Below are 16,657 nucleotides of genomic sequence, written 5' to 3'. Positions count from 1 at the left end.
GCATTTTTTAATTGTTGATTAGAAATAGCATAAATTATATTTAAATTTGCATATGTGCAGTGAAACGTACTTGGAGTTACAGGGTTGCAGACTGTTCCATCTCCACTAAAGCCGTCGTTGCATTTACAAGAATAGGCTTGAGATAAGTCACTCCTTATACAGGTTGCGTCGGCAGAACACTCAGGTTGGCATAGCTTTGTTACTAATAAAAAATATACATATAGAAAGTGCATCTTACACGATAAAAATACTTAAACATGAAATTTATACTCGGTTGAGCAAAATTTTGAATAAGAATGGATTTGTATGTATTGTTAATATTATAATATAAAAATTCAGCGTTTAGTTACATTTCCATTGTAAATAAAGCAGCCACTAGTGTTTTAGATCAGTACTACAATGTACACAGGTATAAACGTTTTAATTGTCCTGGTTGTTGTGTATACTTACTTGCAATGCAGGTTATTCCGTTACCAGAAAACCCCGCTTTACAAACGCAGCTGTATGTACCGGTATTCGATACGAACACACATTCTGCGTTTGGCGAGCATGGTTGTGCACAGGATTGCTGCTCATCACCTATAATTAGATGAAACATTCCATTATATACGAGGTAATTATTCTTGGCTTACACACGCTGTATTGACGAAATGGTTGCGGGAAATCCGGTATTTTTGTAGGTTCATTTTTTGTCGTTCTTTACAAATCTAATTGGCAAAAGATAGTAACGCTAATTTGGGCACGTGTTATCTTTTTATTGTCAACATTCACTTAATGCAGGATAACCTAGCCTACCTTTGGTGGTGGTGGTGGTGGTAACTGCTAATTTAGCTTTAATGCGCTCATGTGGGTAAAATTGAGATGTATTGTGTTTTTCTTTGTCCAAAGCCATTTTGTCAAACCTTTACTTATTTGTTTGCTATACAGCCAATTTTACCCAAAACTGACGTACAAGTGATTCCATTGCCAAAGTATCCCGCGTTGCAGTAACAAAAGTTTGTCCCAGTGATGGCATCCCTTTGGCAAGTTGCGCGTGGCGAGCACTCCTGCTGACATTGCTGTTGGTTGCCTTAAAAACATTTACTGCTATTTTTTTCTGTTAAAATCATAAGCGGTCGACGTTGAACTTGGTATATAAATACATACTTATAGCAACTTAGAATGAAGATAAGTTTAGTGGCGTATTGTGTAATGCGTCTGCGTTATTCCAAAACTATATAATTAGTAATACCCCACTATACATCCAACACCACATAGGACGAAGTTTTTTATTTTTATTTTTCCATGCTTGTTTTTTGCAGTACCAGAAATGCCAATGTCTTGCATTTTCGATTCACTTTTTTTTGTGCGTAGCAACGCTGAACAAGTTACAGTACCAAATGTAACAAGCGGACAGTTGGAGTAAGTTCAAGTAAGTATAAGTGAGTAATTAATTGAATTACAAATGATAGCTTTAAAAGTTTTACACTAATTTGTTACTGAATCGGCACTAATAACACCCTCGTATCTACTTGACAAAGGTATTCGGCCAATTTTTTGTGCGACTTTTTTCTTTTGAAGTGAATTTGTTAGCCTAAACTCATTGTGCACGAAAACAGAAAAGTGCTAGAATGAACAAAGCATGAAATTATAACGGTCTAAATAGTGTAAAAGTTCGTCAGTATGTTTTTTCTACAAAAATATAAATAATAAACTGAGCAAAAAGTTAAGAACAATAAAGTTCTGTATGTTTAGCGTTAACATGAACTCCAAAATATACTTTAAAAGCATTTTATACGAAATTTATTTGTTACTATGTTAGTACACCTTGCGCCAAACAGGTATAGCCATCTCCAATGTAACCCGGCTTGCATTCACAGGAAAAGCCGCCACCAAATGTATGAGGCCGACATACGCCGTTGATGGAACATGGCGATTGCTGGCAAGGGCCAAGCTGAGGAACTAAAGGCATAACGTCCATTTAAAAGGTGAGATTTTCTTCATTTTTAATCCAACAAATGTTTATAGGTATATCGATGAACAACTACTTTTACAACATACCACAAAATGAGATAATAATTGAAGCAATTTTAAAAAATGCAAAAATATATATTTAAACACGATATGTCCCGAAAATAAATATTCGGCCGACATAATTCGTTAGTATTATAATTAAACCCAGACGCTTGTCTACTATCTATTACAAAAAAATACTTAAATACAACACGACTAAAAAACATAATTGCGTAAACTGCATTTACGTTAATAAAATCTACTAAACTTTCGTCATTAACCTTGCGAGGTACAGGTGTAACCATCTCCAGTGTAACCTGGCATGCATGCACACGAATAGCCGCCACCAAATGTGTGAGGTCGACATATACCGTTGATGGAACATGGCGATTGCTGGCATGGGCCAAGCTGAGGAACTAAATACATAACGTCAATATAAGTGTTAGGAAATTTTCTGTATTTTAATCCAACTTTAACAGCTAAAAATGCTGATACATATATTAATAAATAAATGCTACTATAAATTTGCAACGTTCTACAAAATTAGATATATATTACTAACTAAAGCAATTTAAAAAAATGTTAAAAAGATTTCAATATGTTAATCACAAAAAAAATACAAAATCAATTTAAGCAAATCGAAAAAAATAAGATGGCGAAAAAAGTGTGATCTCCAGCATGATTGAGTAAAATGCATTCATGTTGTCGCATCCACATTTATATATAATTTAAATATACAATTCAGATTGAGAAATGAGATTATTGAATCATAACTAATCATTTCCTAAATCACGGGTGGGTGGTATTGAGACACGTTGACATGTCCCCCGAAAAAGAATTTTATATATGAATATATAATATATATATATGAGTGTTATTTATATTGAGGACACTTATTTAGAGTAGATTAAAAAATATTTCATTTACGACCATTCAGTATGGATTTACGATTCAGAAAAAAAGTAGTTTATCCTTTATATAAACTTAACAGACCACGACACTTTTAAATCGCAAATAATCCACAGAATAAAGATAGCAAACTAATGATTTTCGAAAAGTGTAGAAGCGTGTTTCGTGGAAAATTATAGGCACTGGTTTAGCTAAGAAACGCCATTGCCATTATTCTATTCTATCGAAAAACTTTTAATCAACCTTGTGCAGAACAGGTGTAGCCATCTCCAGTGTAACCCGGCTTGCATTCACACGAATAGCCACCACCAAATGCGTGAGGTCGACATATACCGTTGAAGGAACACCGCGATTGCTGGCATGGGCCAAGCTGAGAACCTGGATAAATTTTTACTCATGTTAATATTTTTTTTTTTATAGCATCTCAGGGGTGATAAGATTGTATTATATATGCCAATGATTAGAGAAGCATTTCCTAAACTTTATTCAAAATAAAGAGATGCATATATTCTTTGGCCAAAGCATTTTATTGTGTTTTAAGTGGAACATTTGTTTATATAGTTGAAAACGGGCGTTTTAGATATTTTAACCTTTTTGTTAGCTTTATTGTTGTTTTTTGTAGGCTATTAACCTGTTTTAAATGATATATTTCCCCACAATATATTGCCCGTGGTAATATTGGTATTGTGTTTTCGTCAGGGGTTCGAACCGAACCCGAACTTTATGAGCCAGTTTTGGGCCACTTTTTCCCGAACCGTAACCGAACGTGAACCATTTTTGCATTTGTTAAATATTGCAAACACAAACCTGACGAAGTGCAACTTATTCCGTTTCCTGTGTAGCCAGCATTACATTTGCAGGAGAATCCGCCGTAGGGATTAAGTCTACATGTGGCGTAATTTGAACATTTCTGCCCGCACTTGTTAGTAGCTCCTATCGAAAGTAAAATGAGGCAGTGTTAACGGTTAAGACACCCTCGTTTCTCGTATATTATTTAAAAATTGAAATAAAGACCTGTTCGTGTATTCGATACGGGTTGTATATACAAATATAAAAAAATAAACGCAGTACGCTTTTTTTAATCCGTTCTAACACCATAATATTTACAAGAGCTATTATTTGACTCGCAAACACTTACTTGAACAACGATAGCAAAGACTACATCAGCCCAACTGCATTTTAAAGAAACCCACTGATATTATACAAGGCAAGCTAAAGAAATTAATAATAAGCAATTTAGACAGACACAGCAACTTGACACAGTTTAATACTATTTATTTTATTTTTGCTATTTATATTAACAACTGACCGACGGGATAACATTGCTCTCCATTTCCCGTAAAACCAGTTTGACACTGACAGTGGTAACCTCCAATAAAACCGAAAATGGGGGGACGACAGGTTGCATGGATTGAACACCTCGAGCGACATTCATCTCCGCTCGGTCCTGAACGTAAATCGAATAAAAACTGTAAATCCTTGCATAATCTAAACTGGCAAGTGTAAAGATTTATATTTACAAAATTTATTTTTCAGGTTTCGGAAAATGTATAAAGTGGAAGGCAAAAAACTTTGATTTTGTAAATATTTTTCTATTACCGTACGGAAGAAGTAGCTGCACGTGTTGCAATAGAAAAAGGGGCGCGCGAGAATAAAATTGCCATGCCTAAAATGCCGATTACATTATAAAAAGTATTTGAGAAAAAAGGTAATTTATGAAAAATATATTAACCTAATGTTATGCAACTGACCAATTGGAAAGCATGTTTGTCCATTTCCGCTATATCCAGGCTTGCATTCGCAAGATATAGTGGAACCAGAAATATAAAAGTTGTACGCTGAAGGCCTACAAGTGGCGTAGATTGAACATCCTGGACATTGGTAATTTTGGCCAGCTCCGGGTCCTTTATAAAAAAAAGATAAAAGTAAATACACGTTTTTAGATTGGAATAGGGAGGAAACTACTCTTATTTAATGTATTATGTAATATAAAGTTATTTAGTGTTTTACTTGATAGATAGCAGTCCCCTCCGAGGCCTGCTGTGTAACCAGACTTGCATTGACATGTATAGCCGTATCCGTAGGGGGAACGTGAACACACAGCGTTGATAGAACATCTTGGTTGGCATCGGATGCTCTGTCCTAAATGCAAACCATATTATTCAAATAATAATTAATTATCTTTCCTTTTGGGACTAGCTAACGTGTTGCTTGTGTTTTAAACGTATTGACATAGCTACAACCTTCCCTGGGAGTGGGATAACCCCGTAGGACATTTGAAACAATTTTATATTAGCTAATTTGTTAATTTGCAATTTTTTTTGTTGTGTAAGCGTTTTGCTTTTACGAGTGCAATTATCGTTTTATTAGGACCAAGTGCAACTTAAAAACAAGTACTGTCTATAGTTATAGTTTATATTGGAGATTGATTGTACACCTGATGGATAGCAATTCCTTCCGTTCCCAGTAAAGCCTGATCTACATCTGCAGGAATAACCGTAACCGTATGAAGAACGGACGCATTTGGAATAGATAGAGCACCTTGGCCGACACTGATTGTTGTATGTGCCAGATCCTCCTAGTTTAACGATAAAACAAGAATAACATTAATTGTACTTTAACAAACTAATTTCAATAAATCTGTCAATATAAATTAAAAGTGTAACTTTATGAACTCACTCCTCTATAGTTTAGAGTTGAATTACCTATATAGTGTTTCTTACCAGCTTGTATACATGTGGAAGAGCCAACAGAGATGAAGCCAGATCTACAATAACATCCATGGTTTCCACTGCTATCCCTAAGACATATTTGAAGTAGGGAACATCGCGGTTGACATCGAAGGCCTTCAATGGAACAACAAAATACAATAATCAATACAAAAACTATACTATTCTTTAGATGTAGAAGGCGTTTCCTTAATAGGTCGAAAATAACCTTTCCTGATCTATTACAAAGTTCATACATACGTCCGCCATCAGTGGAGCAATGGGGGACCCCATTGCAACGCCATCAATTTGTTTATAGTACGATCCATTGAATTGAAGAGTGGTGCACCTGGTTGTCCATTCCAAAACGTATGTATGAACTTTGTAATAGATCAGGCCTTAAAGAAAACCACCAATAAAGACCAACCGGAAGTTCTATGTAGGTATGTGGACGACTTTTTTCTTGTGTTTTCAAATTCAAATTCTTTAGAACGTTTTTTCACCATCATATGCGCTATTCACCTTAACATTGCGTTCACCAAGGATTTGGAAACAGTCAACGGACTAACCTATTTAGATGCACTTTTACAACGCGGTAATCAAGGTTTACTTACCAAAGTTTTCCGCAAACCGACTCACTCGGGCACTTATGCCAACTGGTCCAGTTTTGTTCCCTTTACGTACAAACGGAATTTAGCTAACGCTCTTCTAACCAGGGCGTACAACATCGCCAGTTCATATAAAATCATGCATGCTGAGTTTGCCACAATAAATGTTGTTGGGCAGTGGATATCCCAGTACATTTGTAGACCGTGCTATTTCGCAACTCCTAAGTAATCGCCACCACAAAAAGTATTCGGAAATTACGCCGGTTGAAGATGTGCGCTTTGGCGTAATGAAACTTCCGTTTGTCGGACTTGTTTCACGGCACATAAGACGGGAACTGCAACGTTTTATTCAACGAAGCACAAACGGCAAGGCCAAGTTAAGGTTTGTTCACGAAACGTCAAAGCTGGCCTCCTGGTTTGCCCTAAAAGATTCACCATCGCTACTCCAAAAAACCAACGTGGTATACCGACTGCGATGCAGCTGCAACCAGACATACATCGGCCAAACGCAACGTAACCTAAAGACCCGTATGAAAGAACACCAGTCGTCACCTAAGTCGGAAGTTTGTGCCCATTTACTCACGAATCCTACACATAAGGTTAATTTCAACAAACCGGAAATATTGGGTTCGCGGCATGACAAAATCTTTTTAACACCTAGCAGTATGAACTGACCCATACATCGCCTTTTTTTCGCTGCTATTTTTTGTCCTTTTTTCCTTTCTTTTTACGTTTTATCGCTTTTATCTTCACTTCATTTTTACACTGATGATGGCATGAGTTAAATGTCGCTTTTATCAAATATTATGGCTTTTATATTTTTATTGAAATTACTAAAGAAACCCGTGTATTGTGTTCCAAAACCTTTAACAAGTTCGATACAAAATACCATTTATAAATATAATGTCGGGTATTACGAGTTACGACTGCAATATTACCAATAATTGTCTGTTATAACAAATCACATAGCCAAGTTGTGAATCCCACCTGTAAGAGCATTATAGGGTGAATAGTAAGGCGAGAAGGAATTTCCACCGGCGCCCAACAAGCCAAGAGCGTACAGTTCCGTTGCTGAAAATCCGTTTGACTGAAGAATAGGCAAAACATCAGGTAGAAAGTTGTTTGGAAGGACGAAGTTTCCACCTATCAGAGGGCTATTGCCATTTGTAAAGAAATCTGTTCCAATCAGCGACGGTGGAAGGTTTAAGCCCGGAAAGGCACCAGAGACGACGTTAAGAAAACGACTCGTCAAGTTACTGCTTGGTGCTGCGGCGGTCGCAACTTGGCCGTTGACTTGAATAATCAATGCCAAACAAACTACAAGTAATGCTGGATAAACGTTAACCATTTTGTCCTAAATGAAATTTAGATAAAAAATTTCCAGTTCCAAATGGCAAAAAATATTTACCTAACGTTTTGGTAAAGCTAAGTTAAAGTTGTGTTGTTGGCTTAAGTTTTCGCTATACCTGCAGTGTTTCAATGACTTAAGTCAATAACTTGACTTCAGTGCACTTAAGTCACTGTATTTAAATTACTTGACTTGACTTGTCTTGACTTCAGTATAGTGGAAAATGACTTGATTTGGACTTAATGGATTTGGTTTTAAATTAATTGTTTACTTTTAACATTTGATTATTAAATTCGGCTATTTTCTCAGGTTTTGCACATAAAACTATTAAAATTCTACATGTTTTTTATTTTGTTTTTATTAGTTGAATTATTGCTCATAAACGGACGCGCCAATTTTAAACGTTTACCTTAATTTATATCATTAAATCATAATGGTATAGGAGGTTGGAGTAAGAGTGAGTAAGAATATTAAAACCCCATACAGAAGTAGGTATCATTTCGAACGTATTAAATATATCTTCATTTACATCAACATAATTTTATAGCACCAGTTTGACATGGAGATGACTTAACCTGTTAATTTTTGAAAAGACTTGACTTTAACTCAAGTTATTTCGCAAATGACTTAACTTGGACCTAAGTCATTATAAAATTGTTTTTTACAAGACTGCGTGTAAATCATCTGTAAATTAAGTGTCTGACTTATATCTACTATATCAAAAAGAATTATGCCGGTCATCTAACTGAAAACTTACAAATACTCGTTATATTTTTCTTGAAAAAATGTTTTCCCGTATGACCCAAAACCTAAAACACATTTACTTTATTTCGCTAAACTTTGCGGTTTAATGTTATATCTGCTCTATAAGTTTTCGTTTTGATGTTATAACTGCTCTATAACCTTGCGGTTTGATGCACCTACGCATTTTCCAGGACCTGTGATAGGTCATTTTTTACTTTCTCATTTGCGGAGTGACAAAATCTACAGTTCATATCACCTCAACATAATTTTCACCTTTTTCTTTCCTCTCTTCCACTTAGTCGGGCACATTAAAGTAGTACCTGACGTCACACAATAAAAAAGAAAAGGTCCACCAAATTTGTTATAAATATACAGTTTAAAGATCTGTATTCCCATTAGGTGCACAATATCGCTATAGAACCATAGGTAAAATATCTAGTTTTAGTTTCACATTTATAAAAACTGTTTCAAAACGAAAAATCGAAATCCAACATAAATCGACAAACTAGACACCGTACGAAACCTTAGGATACCTTAAGTTGAAGAACTGCTGTCGTAGATCTACTTGCAACATTGATGAGGGGATTTATCCTGGGGCGCAATTTGTGTTTGTTGCAATGCTTTGTTTACGAGTGGGAGTAAATAAACTCTAAATTATGTACGTCATTCTTCAACATAGTAACATTTAGAATGACGTAATGTTTAACAAGTTAAAATACGTTCCAGGAAGCAGAACGTGTGCAAAATCATTATCATGATATGGGCTATTTATAAAAAATCGGCGCGCCTAGGGCGACCACACTCGTAAAAAATTGGCCGTTATTACTGTTACTAGACACTATGATATGTAGCTTGTCAAAATTCTGAAATGGTTTAATGTTGTTTTACGCTTTCAAGTCTGGTCATCAAATAAAACTAGAGATAACACGTATCTTTACTTATATAAACTAAAAGTATTACATAAAAAAATAAAATTATAAAAATGACAAGCATGTTTTTATCGCATTAAATTAAGTGAATGAAAAGCAAACAATCTGCGTCACAATGACCACGGCCCGGTGTAAATTATATTTATGGCCTTGGCAATGATAAACAACACTTTCCATGTTTACTTTCGTTCTTTGGTCCTCTTTAAATTGGTTGTCGCGATTTCTAATTGACTTTAATTTTCCACCATTATATAGTTGCAAAGAGATAAGTGCCGGGGATACGCGTTTCCACGACGTCTGTGAAAGTTAACGAATTTGCTCTCTTTTGTAATCTTTTGTATTCTGAATTTAGGCGATACGCAGTGGAAGTCACAAAACGTAAAAACGATGACTTTTTAGAGGATGATCATAGACGTCCTGTTAAAATAATGTTTTGACAATAGGCGGAACCAAATTTACGGTAAAATTTGTTTCTCTCACAAGCCTTTACATCTTTTTGTTGTGTTTATTAGTTAAGGCCGTAAAGACTTTTTAGTTTTTTTTCAATTTCGCGTGTAACTTTTTGGATTTACTGGCGTCGTTAAGGGTTTCCACCTATAAGCAAATTGGTCCAAAATTAGTTTCCTTCGAGATAAGTAGGCTAATTAATGTTGTATCTACGTCACGTATAAAGTTCTAATCAGGTTCCATTGCGGTTTGTCCCATAGTTAAAAACAAACGTTATTTAAACGTTAGAGTTGACCTACAAAATAGTTTACAACAAGTTGACTTTGATGCCAGTTATTAACATTGTTTGTTCGTCACGTTAAACGTTTTAATCAGATAGCTTTGTAGTTGCTAAAACGGTAGAAAATAACGTTACAAAAGGATCGAAATGGCGTCCAACGTAAACGAAACGGCTTTAGTTTTGGCGTACAGCGTTGTTTGTACGTGACTTATGAGGTTGCGAAATTGGTTTCCATTGTGGTTTTTCGCAATGTCAAGAAATAACGTTATTGAAACTTTTGAAAATAACGTCTAAAATGGTTTCAAAGAATTTTTCTTCAACGCCAGTAATTAAGGTTGCGTGTACGACACGTGAGATGCTTTGAATTGGTTACATTGAGGATTGTAATAACGTTGAGAAATAACCTTATAAAAACGTTCAAAATGACGTACAAAATAACCTTAAACAAGTTAGCTTTGAAATCAGTAATTATCCTTGTTCGTACGTCACATTTGGCGTTCTAATAAGGTTACATTGTAGTCCGTCGTTAGGGAATAGCATTATGAAACGTTGTAATGACATCCAAAATGCATGGTTGGAAAGGCGTTAGTTTGGACGTCGGAAAACAACGTTTTTGGAAACGTCATTTATGAAACGACCATAGCACCGCTGCCTGCTGCTTCATGTTCGTACATACAACCTATTTTAGCAAAGAGTATTTAGGTTTAACACGCAAAGTAAAACGAAATAAAAAAGAGTAAAAATTCGCTAAACAACGTTAGAAATAAAAGCGATAAGAACGAAGACGCACAACTCAGTTGTTATCTTTTAACACCTGTCTATACAGAGCTGGAAATAAACGTCCGTTTCGATTTATGGTATCCGGCCGCTCGTGGATATGTCAGAATCCACGAAACAGACGTTTAGGATAGTGAGCTTATTTTGCAATAACAGAACCACCAGAAAAAACTAATATCGTGATAAAATTTGCACTCGTGCTGCTCCTAAGCTGACTTCTTCGCGTCGTTGTTCTTCACGTCGTAAATAAGTCTTGCGCCGTGAGTCAAATGACCTTCATGTTTCACCAGTGTAAACCATATAGAACAATCGCCGCCTGGAATGGTATAAACTACGCCCTTTGCTTTGATAACGTCGAGTGGATATTTAGGATGCGACAACAAGTGGCGTAACGTGGCAATAGGTTTTATACCAACTGTAATGCCGAAGTCCCCTAACATTTCCATTTCGTAGGGGATTTTAACTTTGAGACCGCACGCTCTTGTCTTAGTAAGGACGGTGGATATCCACTGAAACGTAGGCATTGGCGAACCCGTCGAAAACTCCCCCTCAAACACGCCCAGGTCCGAGATCAACCGTCTGGCCTGGTCGAACAACGCCGTCACCACCTCCCGCTTCTGGTTAAAGTACTCCGTGTGGTTTGTGGTACACACGACAATGTAGGTGGCCATCACTCGTTCGAATCACCATAACATCTAGGCTTCCATCTACTTGCTTCTTCATAGTGAAGCCTGTGCTTTGCTCCGAGTTGTTCAAATGTACAAGGAACGAAAAACTTTCTTCTATATCTATTCGTCATGGTCGAAGCACATCTGTTTTGCACTTGATTTAGAAAACAGGTTCCGATATGAAATCAAAATTGTCTTCAGTTACTCATAATGCATTCGGATTAAGAATTAATTGCTATATGTTCCGAACAGCGGCAACTATGTTTTATTACATTACTATTTACATACCGGTACATCATACACACGAAGTATATTCCCAAATAGTATTGTGCTCGTCAAAATTCGTTTTTTTAGGAGAGTTATCTTTACAGAATTTAACATATAAAATTAAGTTTAATGGCGTCTCCTAAAATGCGTAAAATAGATGTCAGATCACAGCAGGGCTGCGGAGTCGAATTAGGGACTGGAGTAAGACTAGGTCAAACTCCCCGAGTCCAACGTGTGCAAAACCAAATAAAAAAAAATTTCGGCACGCGATTTGTTGATATTTTGAAATTATTCATAAACTGGCACGCTGTACACGGAAGGTTGCCATAAGCAGTACTTCATAAGACGATGTTTAAATAAATGTATTTCTAATAGGTAGAAATTTGGTCAAAAAATAATTTTTTAGGTAAAAATATGTCAGTTTAATATTATAGGTCTAAATTTTTCATTTTTAGGTTAAAAAATAATCGCTTTACCAATGACGCATTTTACTTAAATTTCCAACTATTTCGATTTCAATTGCAGTGTTAAAGGGTCAACAGCTCACTTGATGCACGAAGTCAGATTCAGATTTAAAATTATTTCAAAACTGAGGGGACTTTTGTTTTACACCGCCCAAATTTGGATTTGGATTGTTTGTTTACCTACTGTTTGTTAGCGTTTACCCACTGTTTGCTAGTGTTTTACACATAGTCAATAAAACGCAATAATACTTTTCATATTTGTCTTTCGGACAGTGTTTAGTGCAATAGAGCAACTTAAGTAACACTCTGAAACAAATCTGGGAGTCATACATGTTAAGTTGTTTCAATACTATATTATTTTCTATATTTTCCCCCGTCGTCTGAAATCGACACTTTTACGTTAAAATATCGTTCACGTCAACATATAAACAACTTACTTGCACAACGTAGTTTTTAACAGTTTATTTTCTAGCATCAATATAACGTTCAAGGTAACGTATAAAATGTGCCGCAATTAGTTTTTTTTAATAACCTTGCATAATTTAGTTTTCAATGTCGCATGGAGTCGACGCGTTTACGTTATAATAACGCTGGGTTGCTACGTCTTATCAACCAAACTTAACCAAAAGTATACGTGGTTGAGAGTTGAGCCATCAAATGGTTAGCTGGAATCATGTGTATGTGTGTCGCTATATGGCTGGCCAGTACGACTCCGATCCGAATTCGTTAAGCCTTTCCGAGGGCATATCATGTGTTTATTTCTAACTTCAGCTTACTTTTTAATTCGCATACCACATAAAGTATTGATAGGCATTTTTTTATAGATTTTTTCGAGAAAATAAAAATTAATAATTTTATGTATACCACCCATTAATAAACCTTTTATAGCTTTATGTGCAATTTTTATTTCGTAATATAGTTTAGCCAATCTATAACGATTTGTCTCTTTTCTTCAGCTTATATCTGATAATATTTATAATATATTTTTTGAAAATTTATTGAATAATTTACCAGCATGATAAAATATTTATGACGCCTAAGTCTTTTTGGGATTTTTTTGTTGCAAACGGTGCAAACTTTGGACATTAAAACTTAACTTTAAAAATGTATTTTGTGACATCTTGACTTGAAATACCGGTAATCTAAATATTGTTAAGGTTCAGCTTCTTTTAAAATTTGTGATTGAGTTCCGGTTCGGCCCCATGAAATGTGACAAAAAACGGTTCAGGGTCGGTGACATGATCAAAAAACGGATAAACTGATTAGTCATTTAAATTAACTCCACCAGGCTATCCAAACCGTCCACAACCAAAGGAGCTCGGAGACATCTGGCTGTTATTCTTTACATTACAGGTCTTGAAGAAAAAGTAATACCGTACTGAAAAGGTTTTAGCATCGACTCTGTCAGAGCATGCGGTTAAACTTCGGCACGGAATAACTGGGATATTTATAAACTCTAGAAACTAGAACCGAATTTTTACACAAAAAAAAGTTATTTTTTTCGTTTAGACCAATAGAGATTTTGATTTATTGATAGCCTATGTTGCCTGATGCAACTTTTTACGTTTGTTTATTTTTTGTTTGGTTTTCAAATTTTACACATTTGAACATATGTAAAATCAGAGCGATTTCTAACAACTTTCAGGAAAATAATTGTTTATCAATCATTCCGTATTACAAGAAAAACTTGTCGAACAATGATGTATAACATTGTTTGGTGACCTCATAGCTAAAACGCCCAGCTGAACGATGTAAGCGTGGCCTATTTTATAAATTGGCGAAACTTAGTTTTTTATTGTTGAAGGGATGCAACAAGGCTCTTTGCTAGTCATTTTTTATGCGCATAGCCTATATCCGGCTGGGCAACACGCCGCCGCGACGCTTTGTCATCAGGGTATAACCACCCCTCGCATTACGCGACTTGTATTATTCAACACCAGCGACGTATCGTGGCGTGGAGGAATTTTAGATTAGCATAGTTTAGAGGTTCCCAACGTGGGCGGTACCGCCCCCTTGTTGGCGTTGGCGAGTTACAAGGGGCGTTTTGAGTCTTTTTCTCAATTGGGGGGCGCTGAACGCACATGGGGGCGTTCATGAAAGTATTTATGGTAAAATTTTATAAAAAGTTTCACATAAAAATATAGTACCAAGCAGCACTGTAGGTAACTTTTAACCTTAAATGGCAACTTCCGTACTGCGAACTTGTAGTAGTTTCCCGACCATTGTTACGGCTTTCTTATGTGAAGTTGTTGGTTGTTGTTGCGTTTCAATGTTTTATACGCGCCAAATGTTTGTATGTTTAAAGCAGGGGTCGCCAACCTACGGCCCACGGGCCGGTTTCGGGCCGCCGCCTCTTTGAACACTAGACACGAGTCCATACTTGTGACTATTTTAACTTAGTATAGGCGAAAAATTTTCGCGCTTCGCGCGAATGATCTTTCTATGTCCGGTTGGTTGATGTTTTAATGCTGTCTTTGGTCTAGATTAGCTCTGCTTTACCGTTGCGCCGTGGAGGGCTGCCAAGTGAATCGCGGACAAACGGAAAACGTATTCAAAATATTAGGCATGTATTTTTTAACCTTTTTTGATGTTTTTTAGAAATGCCGGCATACCCGAAAAACTCGCGTTCGCTTCGCTCGCCAGGTCGGCCCGGACTTAAAAATATTAACAAACACTGAACTACACTATCTATTAATTAAGGTTACCGCGTTTCGTCAATGGAGCTTTATTACACTTTTCATTAATGGTATGGATGAAAAAAAAAAATCCGAGGCCCGCCAGATTTACAGTTGTTCTAACATTTTAATAACACAATTATTAGTTGACATTTTTTAACATTTTCGGCTCGCAGAGACCTTTATGAGTTTAGTTATATGTTCGGTTACCTATACAGGCCTTATTATACTTTACTGTAAATTATAATTTTACGATTAATATTATACTTTACTGTAAAGCAAGATGAGGGGGCGATATGAAATTATATTGAGCCCAAGGGGGCACTAGTGTAAAAAAGGTTGGGAAACACTGGCATAGTTCATTTAAAGTAAATTTTTTTGTTTGCTCAAATGCAGCATGAACAGAAGTTTATGTTCCGCTGTAGTAAAGGTTATGTTGACAGGGAAAGACGAGGAATGATTTTTTGTGATTTAAAATAATATTTTGATGGCAGATCAGGGTTGTGCAGCGTAAGAGTGAAGACAAATAAAATAACTTTCCAGACAATAGATTTTGATCAATCATTCAGTATTGCTAGCATACATCTTAGTCGACAATGCTGTAAAGTCATTTTGATGACTATAGGTATGTGGTCACATTTTTCACTTTGGCGTTTAAACAAACATTTCTTTAAGAACTGTCGAAAGTTTGGAATAAACAAATTTATAGCAAGCGAAGCATCTTAGGAAAGGTTTACTCCTGCGCTACTCAAAAAATATAGTTTTAACCTGGGATAAAATGTTTAATTTGATTTTTATGGCGAATTATTATTGAATAATAATTTTTTTCCAATATAGATTAATTTTTTTTTCAAAATTTAAAAAAACATAGACTGGTCTTAAGGTAAAAAAAATTTTGGAAAAAATTATACGTAAATAAGTTTATTTCGGCGTTCAAATTATCTGCCAGAAATTATTTGCTGAATAGCTTTTGCTCTATAAATCGTTATGTTGGTCCCGAACAAACGTTGAGAATGCATATAGCCTACTTGCGATGCCGAAACTTTGAAATACTGCATAGTTTAAAAATAATAATATCAGGGAGTCGAACCGTTTGGCTTTTCCGGTTCGGTTCCGGTTCAAAGTTTTTTTCGGAACCCGTTTCAGTTCCGGTTTCGGTTTCGAGCAATTGAAAAGTTCCGGTTCAGCTCGGTTCGACTGTCGTTATTTCAAAACCGGTTCGTAAAGTGGTTCGGATACAATCTAAGTTGCGTTAAATCGAGAATAATCTTTGAATTGTAAGTCATTTAATCTAAGTTGTGTGACGTATTAAAAAATCAGCAATTCATTATTAAAATATCCGAAAAATAAAAAAATCTACGTTTTATTCAATTAAAATTCATATTTTTTCATAAAATTTTGAGCATGGCGTAATTTGATTCTGTAAAATACAAGTTGTGACGACATGCTGGAGTGAACCGCTTTTGTTGACAGGTTCGGTTCAGGTTCTATCAAATTAATAGGTTCAGTTCCGGTTCAGCTCCTTACAATCTTACAAAAAACGGTTCAGGTTCGGTTACGGTTCGAAAAAATCGACGTAAAACCGGTTCATAAAGTTCCGGTTCGGTTACGGTTCGACTCCCTGAGAAATATTCCATATTATAAGTTTATGTATTGCATCATTAAGTTGCATTTGTTTTTTTTAATATATTTGGAAATATTTAAAAAAAAAAAAAAATAAAGACAAAAAATGAAAAAAATCCTGCCATGATGAATATTGACTATTGAGATTATCACAATAAACCAAACCAACGCCTGTATATAATATAGGCGTTGATCAAACCGATCATAAAACAGTAAAA

At 35.7% G+C, this 16,657-nt stretch overlaps 2 protein-coding genes across 2 annotated transcripts; both read right to left on the bottom strand.

Annotated features, from left to right (window-relative positions):
- Positions 1-78: 78 nt before the first annotated feature.
- LOC146148145 (uncharacterized) lies at positions 79-3,835 on the bottom strand. The gene is made up of 7 exons (XM_083388544.1): positions 3,709-3,835; positions 3,145-3,279; positions 2,274-2,408; positions 1,807-1,941; positions 953-1,069; positions 451-579; positions 79-202 (listed from the first exon to the last, which is right to left on the bottom strand). The coding sequence occupies exons 2-6, from the start codon at positions 3,166-3,168 to the stop codon at positions 463-465; spliced, it is 528 nt and encodes a 175-aa protein (XP_083244670.1). The 5' UTR covers positions 3,169-3,279; positions 3,709-3,835; the 3' UTR covers positions 79-202; positions 451-462.
- A 363-nt stretch (positions 3,836-4,198) lies between these two features.
- On the bottom strand, positions 4,199-7,208 carry LOC146148144 (uncharacterized). The gene is made up of 6 exons (XM_083388014.1): positions 7,205-7,208; positions 5,625-5,747; positions 5,339-5,479; positions 4,912-5,043; positions 4,653-4,805; positions 4,199-4,348 (listed from the first exon to the last, which is right to left on the bottom strand). The coding sequence occupies exons 2-6, from the start codon at positions 5,682-5,684 to the stop codon at positions 4,199-4,201; spliced, it is 636 nt and encodes a 211-aa protein (XP_083244140.1). The 5' UTR covers positions 5,685-5,747; positions 7,205-7,208.
- Between the last annotated feature and the right edge of the window lie 9,449 nt (positions 7,209-16,657).

Source organism: Ascidiella aspersa, chromosome 4 (assembly GCF_963924565.1).
Source record: "Ascidiella aspersa chromosome 4, kaAscAspe10.2, whole genome shotgun sequence".
In the NCBI taxonomy this organism is placed as follows: Eukaryota; Metazoa; Chordata; class Ascidiacea; order Phlebobranchia; family Ascidiidae; genus Ascidiella; species Ascidiella aspersa.
This window is presented reverse-complemented; position numbering and strand designations above follow the sequence as displayed.

Excerpts from the sequence above, each read along its gene's own strand:
- LOC146148145 (XM_083388544.1), bottom strand. The coding sequence starts at position 3,168 with ATGGCTACACCTGTTCTGCACAAG. Across the intron at positions 1,942-2,273 it reads TTACACCTGTACCTCGCAAG|TTCCTCAGCTTGGCCCTTGC; the intron begins GTTAATGACGAA and ends TTATGCCTTTAG. Across the intron at positions 580-952 it reads CTTTGGCAATGGAATCACTT|GTGATGAGCAGCAATCCTGT; the intron begins GTACGTCAGTTT and ends ATCTAATTATAG.
- LOC146148144 (XM_083388014.1), bottom strand. The coding sequence starts at position 5,684 with ATGGATGTTATTGTAGATCTGGCTTCATCTCTGTTGGCTCTTCCACAT. Across the intron at positions 5,480-5,624 it reads TTCCACATGTATACAAGCTG|GAGGATCTGGCACATACAAC; the intron begins GTAAGAAACACT and ends TCGTTAAACTAG. Across the intron at positions 4,806-4,911 it reads AGGGGACTGCTATCTATCAA|GACCCGGAGCTGGCCAAAAT; the intron begins GTAAAACACTAA and ends TTTTTTATAAAG.